At 40.2% G+C, this 12,500-nt stretch overlaps 1 protein-coding gene across 2 annotated transcripts in view; it reads right to left on the bottom strand.

Moving 5' to 3' along the window:
• The window catches only part of LOC143746297 (dual serine/threonine and tyrosine protein kinase), a 48,252-nt gene that overhangs the window by 22,555 nt on the left and 13,197 nt on the right, over positions 1–12,500 (bottom strand). For both annotated transcript variants that reach the window (XM_077238139.1, XM_077238140.1), the window contains exon 2: positions 9,662–10,065. In XM_077238139.1, the coding sequence (XP_077094254.1) occupies positions 9,662–10,065 (404 nt within the window). The remainder of the gene's footprint in view (positions 1–9,661; positions 10,066–12,500) is intronic.

The raw sequence follows: 12,500 nt of genomic DNA, 5'->3' as shown, positions 1-12,500 counted from the left end.
GATACAGGAGTGAGGGTTCAGATATTAGATACGCAGGGTCAAGGTTCGGCTGTATGATTAATCTTAAGCCGCAGTGGCGTAGAGGAAATAAAGAGCGCTAGCACACTAGCACAATAGAGTCAGTCAGTGCCGTCTCTGACACAAGAGCGCTGGAGTCTCTCTGGAACAAAGATGTCCTGCAAACACACACTGAGCCGCGGGCCGATCAGACCGACACAAAGATCCGATTCAAGCGCATCAAACGCTCTCCACTGCTACAGCTAACGCATGTGTGTGTTTTAGCAGGAATTCTGGGAATGTGTTCACAGGACACACACATTTCACTCCCTGCCGAACCACGAGCCTGCGCTAATTAACATCTGGGCACTAACGTGTGTGTGTGTGTGTGTGTGTGGACTGAAAGCAGACGGGGTTCATTTGAGCGCAGACGTGATTCTAGCAGATGTGTGTGAGCAGTGAACACACACACACGAGTTAAACACAATGACACGGTTTGAAACCGCAAGAGAGAATCTCTGTTTTAGACTGACTGAAGCGCGTTTTAGACGAACTGAACCGTGTTTTAGACGAACTGAAGCGTGTTTTAGACGAACTGAACCGTGTTTTAGACGAACTGAAGCGTGTTTTAGACTAACTGAAGCGCGTTTTAGACTAACTGAAGCGTGTTTTAGACTGACTGAAGCTTGTTTTAGACTGACTGAAGCGTGTTTTAGACTAACTGAACCGTGTTTTAGACGAACTGAACCGTGTTTTAGACGAACTGAACCGTGTTTTAGACGAACTGAACCGTGTTTTAGACTAACTGAACCGTGTTTTAGACGAACTGAACCGTGTTTTAGACGAACTGAACCGTGTTTTAGACGAACTGAACCGTGTTTTAGACGAACTGAAGCGTGTTTTAGACTAACTGAAGCGTGTTTTAGACTAACTGAAGCGTGTTTTAGACTAACTGAAGCGTGTTTTAGACTAACTGAAGCGTGTTTTAGACTAACTGAAGCGTGTTTTAGACTAACTGAACCGTGTTTTAGACTGACTGAACCGTGTTTTAGACTAACTGAAGCGTGTTTTAGACTAACTGAAGCGTGTTTTAGACTAACTGAAGCGTGTTTTAGACTAACTGAAGCGTGTTTTAGACTAACTGAACCGTGTTTTAGACTGACTGAACCGTGTTTTAGACTAACTGAACCGTGTTTTAGACTAACTGAAGCGTGTTTTAGACTAACTGAAGCGTGTTTTAGACTAACTGAAGCGTGTTTTAGACTAACTGAAGCGTGTTTTAGACTAACTGAAGCGTGTTTTAGACTAACTGAACCGTGTTTTAGACTGACTGAAGCGTGTTTTAGACTAACTGAAGCGTGTTTTAGACTAACTGAAGCGTGTTTTAGACTAACTGAACCGTGTTTTAGACGAACTGAACCGTGTTTTAGACTAACTGAACCGTGTTTTAGACTAACTGAAGCGTGTTTTAGACTAACTGAAGCGTGTTTTAGACTAACTGAAGCGTGTTTTAGACTAACTGAAGCGTGTTTTAGACTAACTGAACCGTGTTTTAGACTAACTGAACCGTGTTTTAGACTAACTGAAGCGTGTTTTAGACTAACTGAAGCGTGTTTTAGACTAACTGAAGCGTGTTTTAGACTAACTGAAGTGTGTTTTGCAGCTCATCTAAGGTTGAGATTTGAGACTGATCTGACTGACCACTGTTCGCTTCCCACTCCCCATAAACCCTGATGTACTCATTACATCATAAGAAGGATGGCGTCTACGCTAATAATAGTCCCTCTGTTTATCCCGAGGTTTACCGCAGTCCGCCGGATCCAGGCCATATCCGGATCTGATGAAGGACCTGCGCCTGTACATGACGACAACGCATCCCTGAAGTGTCACTAATCTCTCCACTGTGAAGGCCTCCTTCCCTTTATCTCTGTATGCAGACGCGACAAAAAATTCTGCATTTGAATTATTAAGCCGGACAAGTAGTTTGTTGAGGATTGATTTGTGAAGGACTACACGCCTGCGCACATATATATTCAAACGCGCATACCTATCGACTGAACACGTGATGCGCATGTGCACGCCGTCTGTGTTTTCGTGGGTTCGCGTTTTTGAGGTTTGCGCAGAGAAAACAGATAATCGTTTTCACCTTCGAACCTTATTCAGGGAGTGCGTTCTCGTGTTTTTCTGTTAGAACGGTGTAGTGTTAGCGGCCTCTACGTTAATAACTAATGATCTTCGCAACGAAAGTGAATCAATCAAACGCACAAAGTAATGACGACCACGGTTGCCCAGCGCTGCGTGTTTGAACCGCGAGAGGCGTCAATTGCAGTCATTACGTCATGCGTCGGGTCAGGTGTTACTCTTTCACCGTAAATCGATGCGTAGGCCGTCTGCCGGAAGATAGTTATTTTAGTCGATAAAGTTTTAAAAATGCATATTTTTCTTACACAAACGCATCGCTTCACTTCAGATGACCTTTATTAACCAGCCAGAGCAGTGTGGAGCACTTTTATGATGGACAGATGCACTTTTAGGATGGACAGATGTACTTTTATGATGGAGAGATGCACTTTTATGATGGACAGATGCACTTTTATGATGGATAGATGCACTTTTATGATGGACAGATGCACTTTTATGATGGACAGATGCACTTATGATGGACAGATGCACTTTTATGATGGATAGATGCACTTTTATGATGGACAGATGCACTTTTATGATGGACAGATGCACTTTTATGATGAATAGATGCACTTTTATGATGGATAGATGCACTTTTATGATGGACAGATGCACTTTTATGATGGATAGATGCACTTTTATGATGGACAGATGCACTTTTATGATGGACATATGCACTTTTATGATGGACAGATGCACTTTTATGATGGACAGATGCACTTTTATGATGAATAGATGCACTTTTATGATGGCTAGATGCACTTTTATAATGGACAGATGCACTTTTATGATGGAGAGATGCACTTTTATGATGGACAGATGCACTTTTATGATGGACAGATGCACTTTTATGATGAACAGATGCACTTTAATGATGGATAGATGCACTTTTATGATGGACAGATGCACTTTTTGATGGATAGATGCACTTTTATGATGGACAGATGCAGTTTTATGATGGACAGATGCACTTTTATGATGGACAGATGCACTTTTATGATTAGGGATGGCCCGATACCATTTTTTTTCAAACCGATACGAGTACGAGTATTTACATTTGTGTACTTGCCGATATCGAGTACCGATACCGATATTTCTACCGCAAAAGTAACTATAGGCTCCCAGAAAAGAAGACAGAAGACTATTTTAGAACACAGGTTAGAAGACTGTTTTTATTTTCTTCTCTGCTTGTTTTAACAAGTCTAAAAATAAATAATAATGAGTAAAAATAATAAATGTATTAACACACAAACCACTGTTAATTTAACATAAAAGCAAGCAGTTACTGCGTGCATGGTCTGACATGACTGAATGCGCCCAAAGTGCGCTCCCTTAATAGTCTAATTCCTAAAAAGCTGACAGTTCATCGCGATCTCACACATCTGTTATTATCAATGAAGCTGACTGCACAATGAATCTTTCATAATATCCACACTTTGTTTGTTATAATTAGAGGATTTGCCAGCATACAGAATTCAGCACTGAACAAAAAAGTTTTGAGCAGTGAGGGGAGTCTATCTTAAATGCTTCTGATTAGCCATTGCGTTCAAGAAATCAACACACATGTCTGTGATTGGCTACATCGCTCAACGCTGCAAACATGTTATGAATAGAAACTCTGGCCTGTAAATCGTTTCTATTTTGTTTTAGTTGTTCTTCTTGCTTTTCTGCAACAGATGAATGAAAATCTATTAGTTTTAATATGTTGTATTCATAGATATGTCTAGTTTGCGGGAGTCCCGCGAATCGTTTTAGTCTCCCGGAACCCGCACACACAGAGTGAGTGCATTACCGCCCGCGCCTGCGCTCGCGCTCGGCCATCAGATCTAGTGCCGCGCCGCACTCTTTTGCGTTGGGAGTAGGGCTGCAACTGACGATTATTTTAATAATCGATTAATCTGTCGATTATTTTTTCAATTAATCGATTAATCGGATAAAAAAACAGAAGGAAAAAAAGCATTAATTTCCAACCCTTTATTCAAAAACAGAACTGACAGTGCAAATTCACAGTGCAAAAGATCTTCAAAAAGTGCACAAACGATCACTCCTTGAACATAATATAATAATAATAAAATAATAATAAATAATAATAATAATAATAATAAAAAAATGGACTAACACAAAAAACATACACATGTATGCTTTACATCTGCCAAATATATAGGCTTTTTTAAAATAGTGAACAAAAAGATGTATATTTTTGTAAAAAGGGACCTGAGCTGTTAGAACAATAAATAATTTGATTTTAAAATGATTTGTTTGAACGTCAGAACTTGCTCTCTACACTACACTCACAGACGCACACAATCACAAACTCTCACACTCACAGACGCACACATTCACAAACTCTCACACTCACAGATGCACACACTCACAAACTCTCACACTCAGACGCACACATTCACAAACTCTCACACTCACAGATGCACACACTCACAAAGTCTCACACTCACAGACGCACACACTCACAAACTCTCACACTCACAGACGCACACACTCACAGACGCACACACTCACAAACTCTCACACTCAGACGCACACATTCACAAACTCTCACACTCACAGATGCACACACTCACAAAGTCTCACACTCACAGACGCACACACTCACAAACTCTCACACTCACAGACGCACACATTCACAAACTCTCACACTCACAGACGCACACACTCACAGACGCACACACTCACAAACTCTCACACTCAGACGCACACATTCACAAACTCTCACACTCACAGATGCACACACTCACAAAGTCTCACACTCAGACGCACACACTCACAAACTCTCACACTCACAGACGCACACACTCAAACTCTCACACTCACAGACGCACACACTCACAGACGCATACACTCACAAACTCTCACACTCAGACGCACACATTCACAAACTCTCACACTCACAGATGCACACACTCACAAAGTCTCACACTCACAGACGCACACACTCACAAACTCTCACACTCACAGACGCACACACTCAAACTCTCACACTCACAGACGCACACACTCACAGACGCACACACTCACAGACGCACACACTCACAGACTCTCACACTCACAGATGCACACACTCACAGACACACACACTCACAAACTCTCACACTCACAGACGCACACACTCACAAACTCACACTCACAGACGCACACACTCAAACTCTCACACTCACAGACGCACACACTCACAGACTCTCACACTCACAGACGCACACACTCACAGACGCACACACTCACAGACGCACACACTCACAGACTCTCACACTCACAGATGCACACACTCACAGACACACACACTCACAAACTCTCACACTCACAGACGCACACACTCACAAACTCACACTCACAGACGCACACACTCAAACTCTCACACTCACAGACCCACACACTCACAAACTCACACTCACAGACGCACACACTCAAACTCTCACACTCACAGACGCACACACTCACAGACTCTCACACTCACAGATGCACAAACTCACAAACACTCTAAACCGAGTAACGCCACCTAACGTTTTGGAGCGTAATTTACTTAAACACGAAACGGCCCACACGAAACGTCAAACTTTATACGTAGGCTATGTTATAATGATACATTAAGGAACAGTACAATAAGCATTTTAAAACATTGATTTTGTGTACTATAATTGTATATAGTTATCCGTTTCATTGTATTATGAGAGTTACTTCCTGATCATGATGGTGAAAAATAATGCTTGAAACTTATGGGCATTTTAATGTATAACAGTTTAATTATTTTAGCTAAGTAGTTTATACATAAGTGTAGATTTATGAAGGTAAGACCTTTGTTTTTGGTTTTTTATGAAGGAGTTAACTCTGTATAAGAAAGCTTTGAAAGATATAAAAACAAGACAAGCCTTGGAGGTTTTCAAAATTATACACAATTTGATAACCTCTGTGATATTTTATGTTCTATTTATTTATTTATTTATTGTGTTTACAAAAAATTTAAATTGTTTTGATTTTGAAGGTATGTATTGTTAATATGAATTTGTAATGCCTGGTTTTGATTGTTTAATAAAAAAAAAACGTATGGGCATTTTATATAAAATATACTTTATTTCACAAGAACATGTGCATTGTTCTTTATGTAAAACAATAATGTCAAAACTCTAAAAAAGAGAGAGAAAATTCGGCATTGTTTAAAAGAAATAATAAAAATGTATACAACAAATGACAAATTCACCACTAGGCCCATTTTATCACAACAATCCTGTATAAATTTAATTTAAAATGTATCAAATGAGGAACTCACTCTCTGGCCCATTTTGTCCTTACATTCTTGCAAAAACAACTACAATGCAATAATAATAATTCCGCCCCTCCCTCACTTCCGGTTCTGGCGCTGGGGTTCTGAAACTGGTGGTGCTGCGGGTCTGATGATGGACAGATGCACTTTTATGATGGACAGATGCACTTTTATGATGGACAGATGCACTTTTATGATGGACAGATGCACTTTTATGATGGACAGATGCACTTTTATGATGGATAGATGCACTTTTATGATGGACAGATGCACTTTTATGATGGACAGATGCACTTTTATGATGGATAGATGCACTTTTATGATGGACAGATGCACTTTTATGATGGACGGATGCACTTTTATGATGGACAGATGCACTTTTATGAAGGACAGATGCACTTTTATGATGGATAGATGCACTTTTATGATGGACAGATGCACTTTTATGATGGACAGATGCACTTTTATCATGAATAGATGCACTTTTATGATGGACAGATGCACTTTTATCATGAATAGATGCACTTTTATCATGAATAGATGCACTTTTATCATGAATAGATGCACTTTTATGATGGACAGATGCACTTTTATGATGGACGGATGCACTTTTATGATGGATAGATGCACTTTTATGATGGACGGATGCACTTTTATGATGGATAGATGCACTTTTATGATGGACAGATGCACTTTTATCATGAATAGATGCACTTTTATGATGGACAGATGCACTTTTATCATGAATAGATGCACTTTTATCATGAATAGATGCACTTTTATCATGAATAGATGCACTTTTATGATGGACAGATGCACTTTTATGATGGACAGATGCACTTTTATGATGGACGGATGCACTTTTATGATGAATAGATGCACTTTTATGATGGACAGATGCACTTTTATGATGGACAGATGCACTTTTATGATGGACAGATGCACTTTTATGATGGATAGATGCACTTTTATGATGGACAGATGCACTTTTATGATGGACAGATGCACTTTTATGATGGATAGATGCACTTTTATGATGGACAGATGCACTTTTATGATGGACGGATGCACTTTTATGATGGACAGATGCACTTTTATGAAGGACAGATGCACTTTTATGATGGATAGATGCACTTTTATGATGGACAGATGCACTTTTATCATGAATAGATGCACTTTTATGATGGACAGATGCACTTTTATCATGAATAGATGCACTTTTATCATGAATAGATGCACTTTTATCATGAATAGATGCACTTTTATGATGGACAGATGCACTTTTATGATGGACAGATGCACTTTTATGATGGACGGATGCACTTTTATGATGGATAGATGCACTTTTATGATGGACGGATGCACTTTTATGATGGATAGATGCACTTTTATGATGGACAGATGCACTTTTATCATGAATAGATGCACTTTTATGATGGACAGATGCACTTTTATCATGAATAGATGCACTTTTATCATGAATAGATGCACTTTTATCATGAATAGATGCACTTTTATGATGGACAGATGCACTTTTATGATGGACAGATGCACTTTTATGATGGACGGATGCACTTTTATGATGAATAGATGCACTTTTATGATGGACAGATGCACTTTTATGATGGACATATGCACTTTTATGATGGATAGATGCACTTTTATGATGGACGGATGCACTTTTATGATGGACAGATGCACTTTTATGATGGATAGATGCACTTTTATGATGGACAGATGCACTTTTATGATGGACGGATGCACTTTTATGATGGACAGATGCACTTTTATGATGGACAGATGCACTTTTATGATGGACGGATGCACTTTTATGATGGACAGATGCACTTTTATGATGGACAGATGCACTTTTATGATGGATAGATGCACTTTTATGATGGACAGATTCACTTTTATCATGAATAGATGCACTTTTATGATGGACAGATGCACTTTTATCATGAATAGATGCACTTTTATCATGAATAGATGCACTTTTATGATGGACAGATGCACTTTTATGATGGACAGATGCACTTTTATGATGGATAGATGCACTTTTATGATGGACAGATGCACTTTTATGATGGATAGATGCACTTTTATGATGGACAGATGCACTTTTATGATGGACAGATGCACTTTTATGATGGATAGATGCACTTTTATGATGGATAGATGCACTTTTATGATGGACAGATGCACTTTTATGATGGATAGATGCACTTTTATGATGGACAGATGCACTTTTATCATGAGAACTGAGAACTCATAAAAACAAACAAGCTTGTGAAAGAAAGGAATCCAGTTTTCCCGTCACCATGGAGACACACATCACATAGCAACAACTGTTGGGCTTTTTTTCATCTGTGGTCATGTGAAGTGCAGCAGATCCTCAGAACAGGCTTACATAAACTATCTCAACAAATAAAATCATATTTGATGTGATTGAGTAGGGCTGGGAATCAATCAAGAACCAATTCTGGAATCTGATACTTGTCATCGATTCCTTTGTGAGCATTTTAATATGACTTTTAACAACTTTTAACTTGCATGCTATTTTATGTGCTACACACACATCCAAAACACACTCACAGAAAAATGTGTTTTTAAACCATCTAATCGCGAGGCGACTCTGTTTTCTATTGGGCAGCTCTTAAAGTGACAGCAGCTGCCATCTTTATAATAACACTAATCAAACAACAGAAGAAGAGAAGATTCACTCGTTCTTCCCTGAATAACTTTTGTAACTATATTTATAATGTATGTTTTATTTATAAACTGCAGTGTTATTTTACATTTGATTACAGTTTCTGAACCTGAAAATCTTAAAACACTGTTTATTTCAATCATATCTTTGTTCAGTTGTGTCTATTTGTTGCAATTGCTATTTTTTTATTTGTTATTTTTTGAGTGTTAAAAAAAGAGTGTTTTTTGTCTTTAATAACGCTTGAAGTTTATATTAGTTGGGCTAGTTGTTCTTCTATGGTGTTTTTAAAGCACAGGCAAACGTTCCTGGTGTAAGTGTCTTTATCTGTCGATTTCTGTTCATGATATTCAGACACAGTCACATGTTGTGCAATAACACTCAATGTGAATTATATCTACGTTTGTTTTTACCTTATTGGAATTGAAATTAGGAATCGATAAAATTCAACGATACCCAATGCTAATTGAGAGAAACATGAGGACTGCAATAACCCTGACCTGCAGAAGTGCGTGATGAAGCGTGATCTCCAGCTCGGCCAATCGCTGCGCGGGATCTTCGCACTCCTGGATCTCCAGGTCCTCGCGGGGAACCGTATCCCAGCGGCCACAGTGAGCCGCTAGCTGATGAACTAGCTCATACTGTCCCGGTAACGCTAAACTCAACCGCGTCTGACGGCCGTGCGTGAAACACAGCTTCCTCCTTCTGCAAGCCCCGCCCTCAACTCCACAGGCCCCGCCCACATCTGAGCCCAGGGGGAGGAGCCTCTCTCCCAGCATGCAGTTCAGGAGCTGGTATCGGGCCGAACAGTCCTGACCCAGGATGAGAATATACGGGGCGCAACCGACGACATTCTGCAGATAATCCTCATCGTGACGCGGGAACGAGATGCAGCAGAGCTGACCTGAGACAGAGAGACAAGCGCTTAACACACACACGCTTAACACACACACGCTTAACACACACACGCTTAACACACACACACGCTTAACACACACACACGCTTAACACACGCTTAACACACACAAGCTTAACACACACAAGCTTAACACACACAAGCTTAACACACATGCTTAACACACATGCTTAACACACGCTTAACACACGCTTAACACACACAAGCTTCACACACACACGCTTAACACACACAAGCTTAACACACATGCTTAACACACATGCTTAACACACGCTTAACACACGCTTAACACACACAAGCTTCACACACACACACACACACGCTTAACACACACACGCTTAACAAACGATTAACACACGCTTAACACACGCTTAACACACACAAGCTTAACACACACAAGCTTAACACACACAAGCTTAACACACATGCTTAACACACATGCTTAACACACATGCTTAACACACATGCTTAACACACATGCTTAACACACATGCTTAACACACATGCTTAACACACATGCTTAACACACATGCTTAACACACATGCTTAACACACATGCTTAACACACATGCTTAACACACACACGCTTAACACACCCAAGCTTAACACACCCAAGCTTAACACACACACGCTTAACAAACGATTAACACACGCATGCTTAACACACACTGACACGCGCTTAACACACACACAAATGCTTAACACGCACACACGCTTAACACACACACACACACACACTTAACACACAAATACACACACACAAGCTTAACACACACGCTTAACACACAAACACGCTTAACACATACACACACGCTTAACACGCTTAACACACACAAACGCTTAACACACACACGCTTAACACGCTTAACACACACACACGCTTAACACACACGCTTAACACACACACGCGCTTAACACACACACGCTTAACACACACACAAACGTTTAACACACACAAACGCTTAACACACACAAACGCTCAAAACACACCATCACGCTTAACATAATACACACATGCTTAACACACACAAACGCTAAACACACACACGCTTAACACACACACACGCTTAACACATACAAAGCGCTTAACACACACAAGCGCTTAACACACACAAGCGCTTAACACACACAAGCGCTTAACACACACAAGCGCTTAACACACACACAAGCGCTTAACACACACACAAGCGCTTAACACACACACAAGCGCTTAACACACACACAAGCGCTTAACACACACACACACACGCTTAACACACACACACGCTTAACACATACAAAGCGCTTAACACACACAAGCGCTTAACACACACAAGCGCTTAACACACACAAGCGCTTAACACACACAAGCGCTTAACACACACAAGCGCTTAACACACACAAGCGCTTAACACACACAAGCGCTTAACACACACACAAGCGCTTAACACACACACAAGCGCTTAACACACACAAGCGCTTAACACACACAAGCGCTTAACACACACACAAGCGCTTAACACACACAAGCGCTTAACACACACAAGCGCTTAACACACACAAGCGCTTAACACACACACACACAGGCTTAACACACACAAGCGCTTAACACACACATACGCTTAACACACACACACACAGGCTTAACACACACATTTGGAATCACCAAATCTGAAAGCTAGGCCGATAACACACTTAAATGGGACATTAAGGGCTTAAAACTGCACATTTTTCACTCAATTTTTTAACCAAATACTCATTGTAAAAGACAGAAAATCATTGAAGCAAGAAGTGAGATATAGTAGAAATGTAGTTTTAAATAATCAAGTAATGTTTTCATAATGTTTTCAACTAATTGAATGAAAGGAAGACTCATATTTAATAATTGTAATCAATATATAAAACGCACACACGCGCGCACACACACACACACATATATAATATACATACACTCACGTAAAGGATTTTTAGGAACACCTGTTCAATTTCTCACTAATGCAATTATCTAATCAACCAATCACATGGCAGTTGCTTCAATGCATTTAGGGGTGTGGTCCTGGTCAAGACAATCTCCTGAACTCCAAACTGAATGTCAGAATGTGAAAGAAAGGTGATTTAAGCAATTTTGAGCGTGGCATGGTTGTTGGTGCCAGACGGGACAGTCTGAGTATTTCACAATCTGCTCAGTTACTGGGATTTTCACACACAACCATTTCTAGGGTTTACAAAGAATGGTGTGAAAAGGGGAAACACATCCAGTATGCGGCAGTCCTGTGGGGGAAAATGCCTTGTTGATGCTAGAGGTCAGAGGAGAATGGGCCGACTGATTCAAGCTGATAGAAGAGCAACTTTGACTGAAATAACCACTCGTTACAACCGAGGTATGCAGCAAAGCATTTGTGAAGCCACAACACGCACAACCTTGAGGCGGATGGGCTACAACA

Source organism: Siphateles boraxobius, unplaced genomic scaffold (genome assembly GCF_051911475.1).
Source record: "Siphateles boraxobius isolate OS27281-9 unplaced genomic scaffold, OSU_SipBor_1 216, whole genome shotgun sequence".
In the NCBI taxonomy this organism is placed as follows: domain Eukaryota; kingdom Metazoa; phylum Chordata; class Actinopteri; order Cypriniformes; family Leuciscidae; genus Siphateles; species Siphateles boraxobius.
Note: the sequence above shows the minus strand (reverse complement) of the source record. Positions and strands in the feature narration are given on the sequence as shown.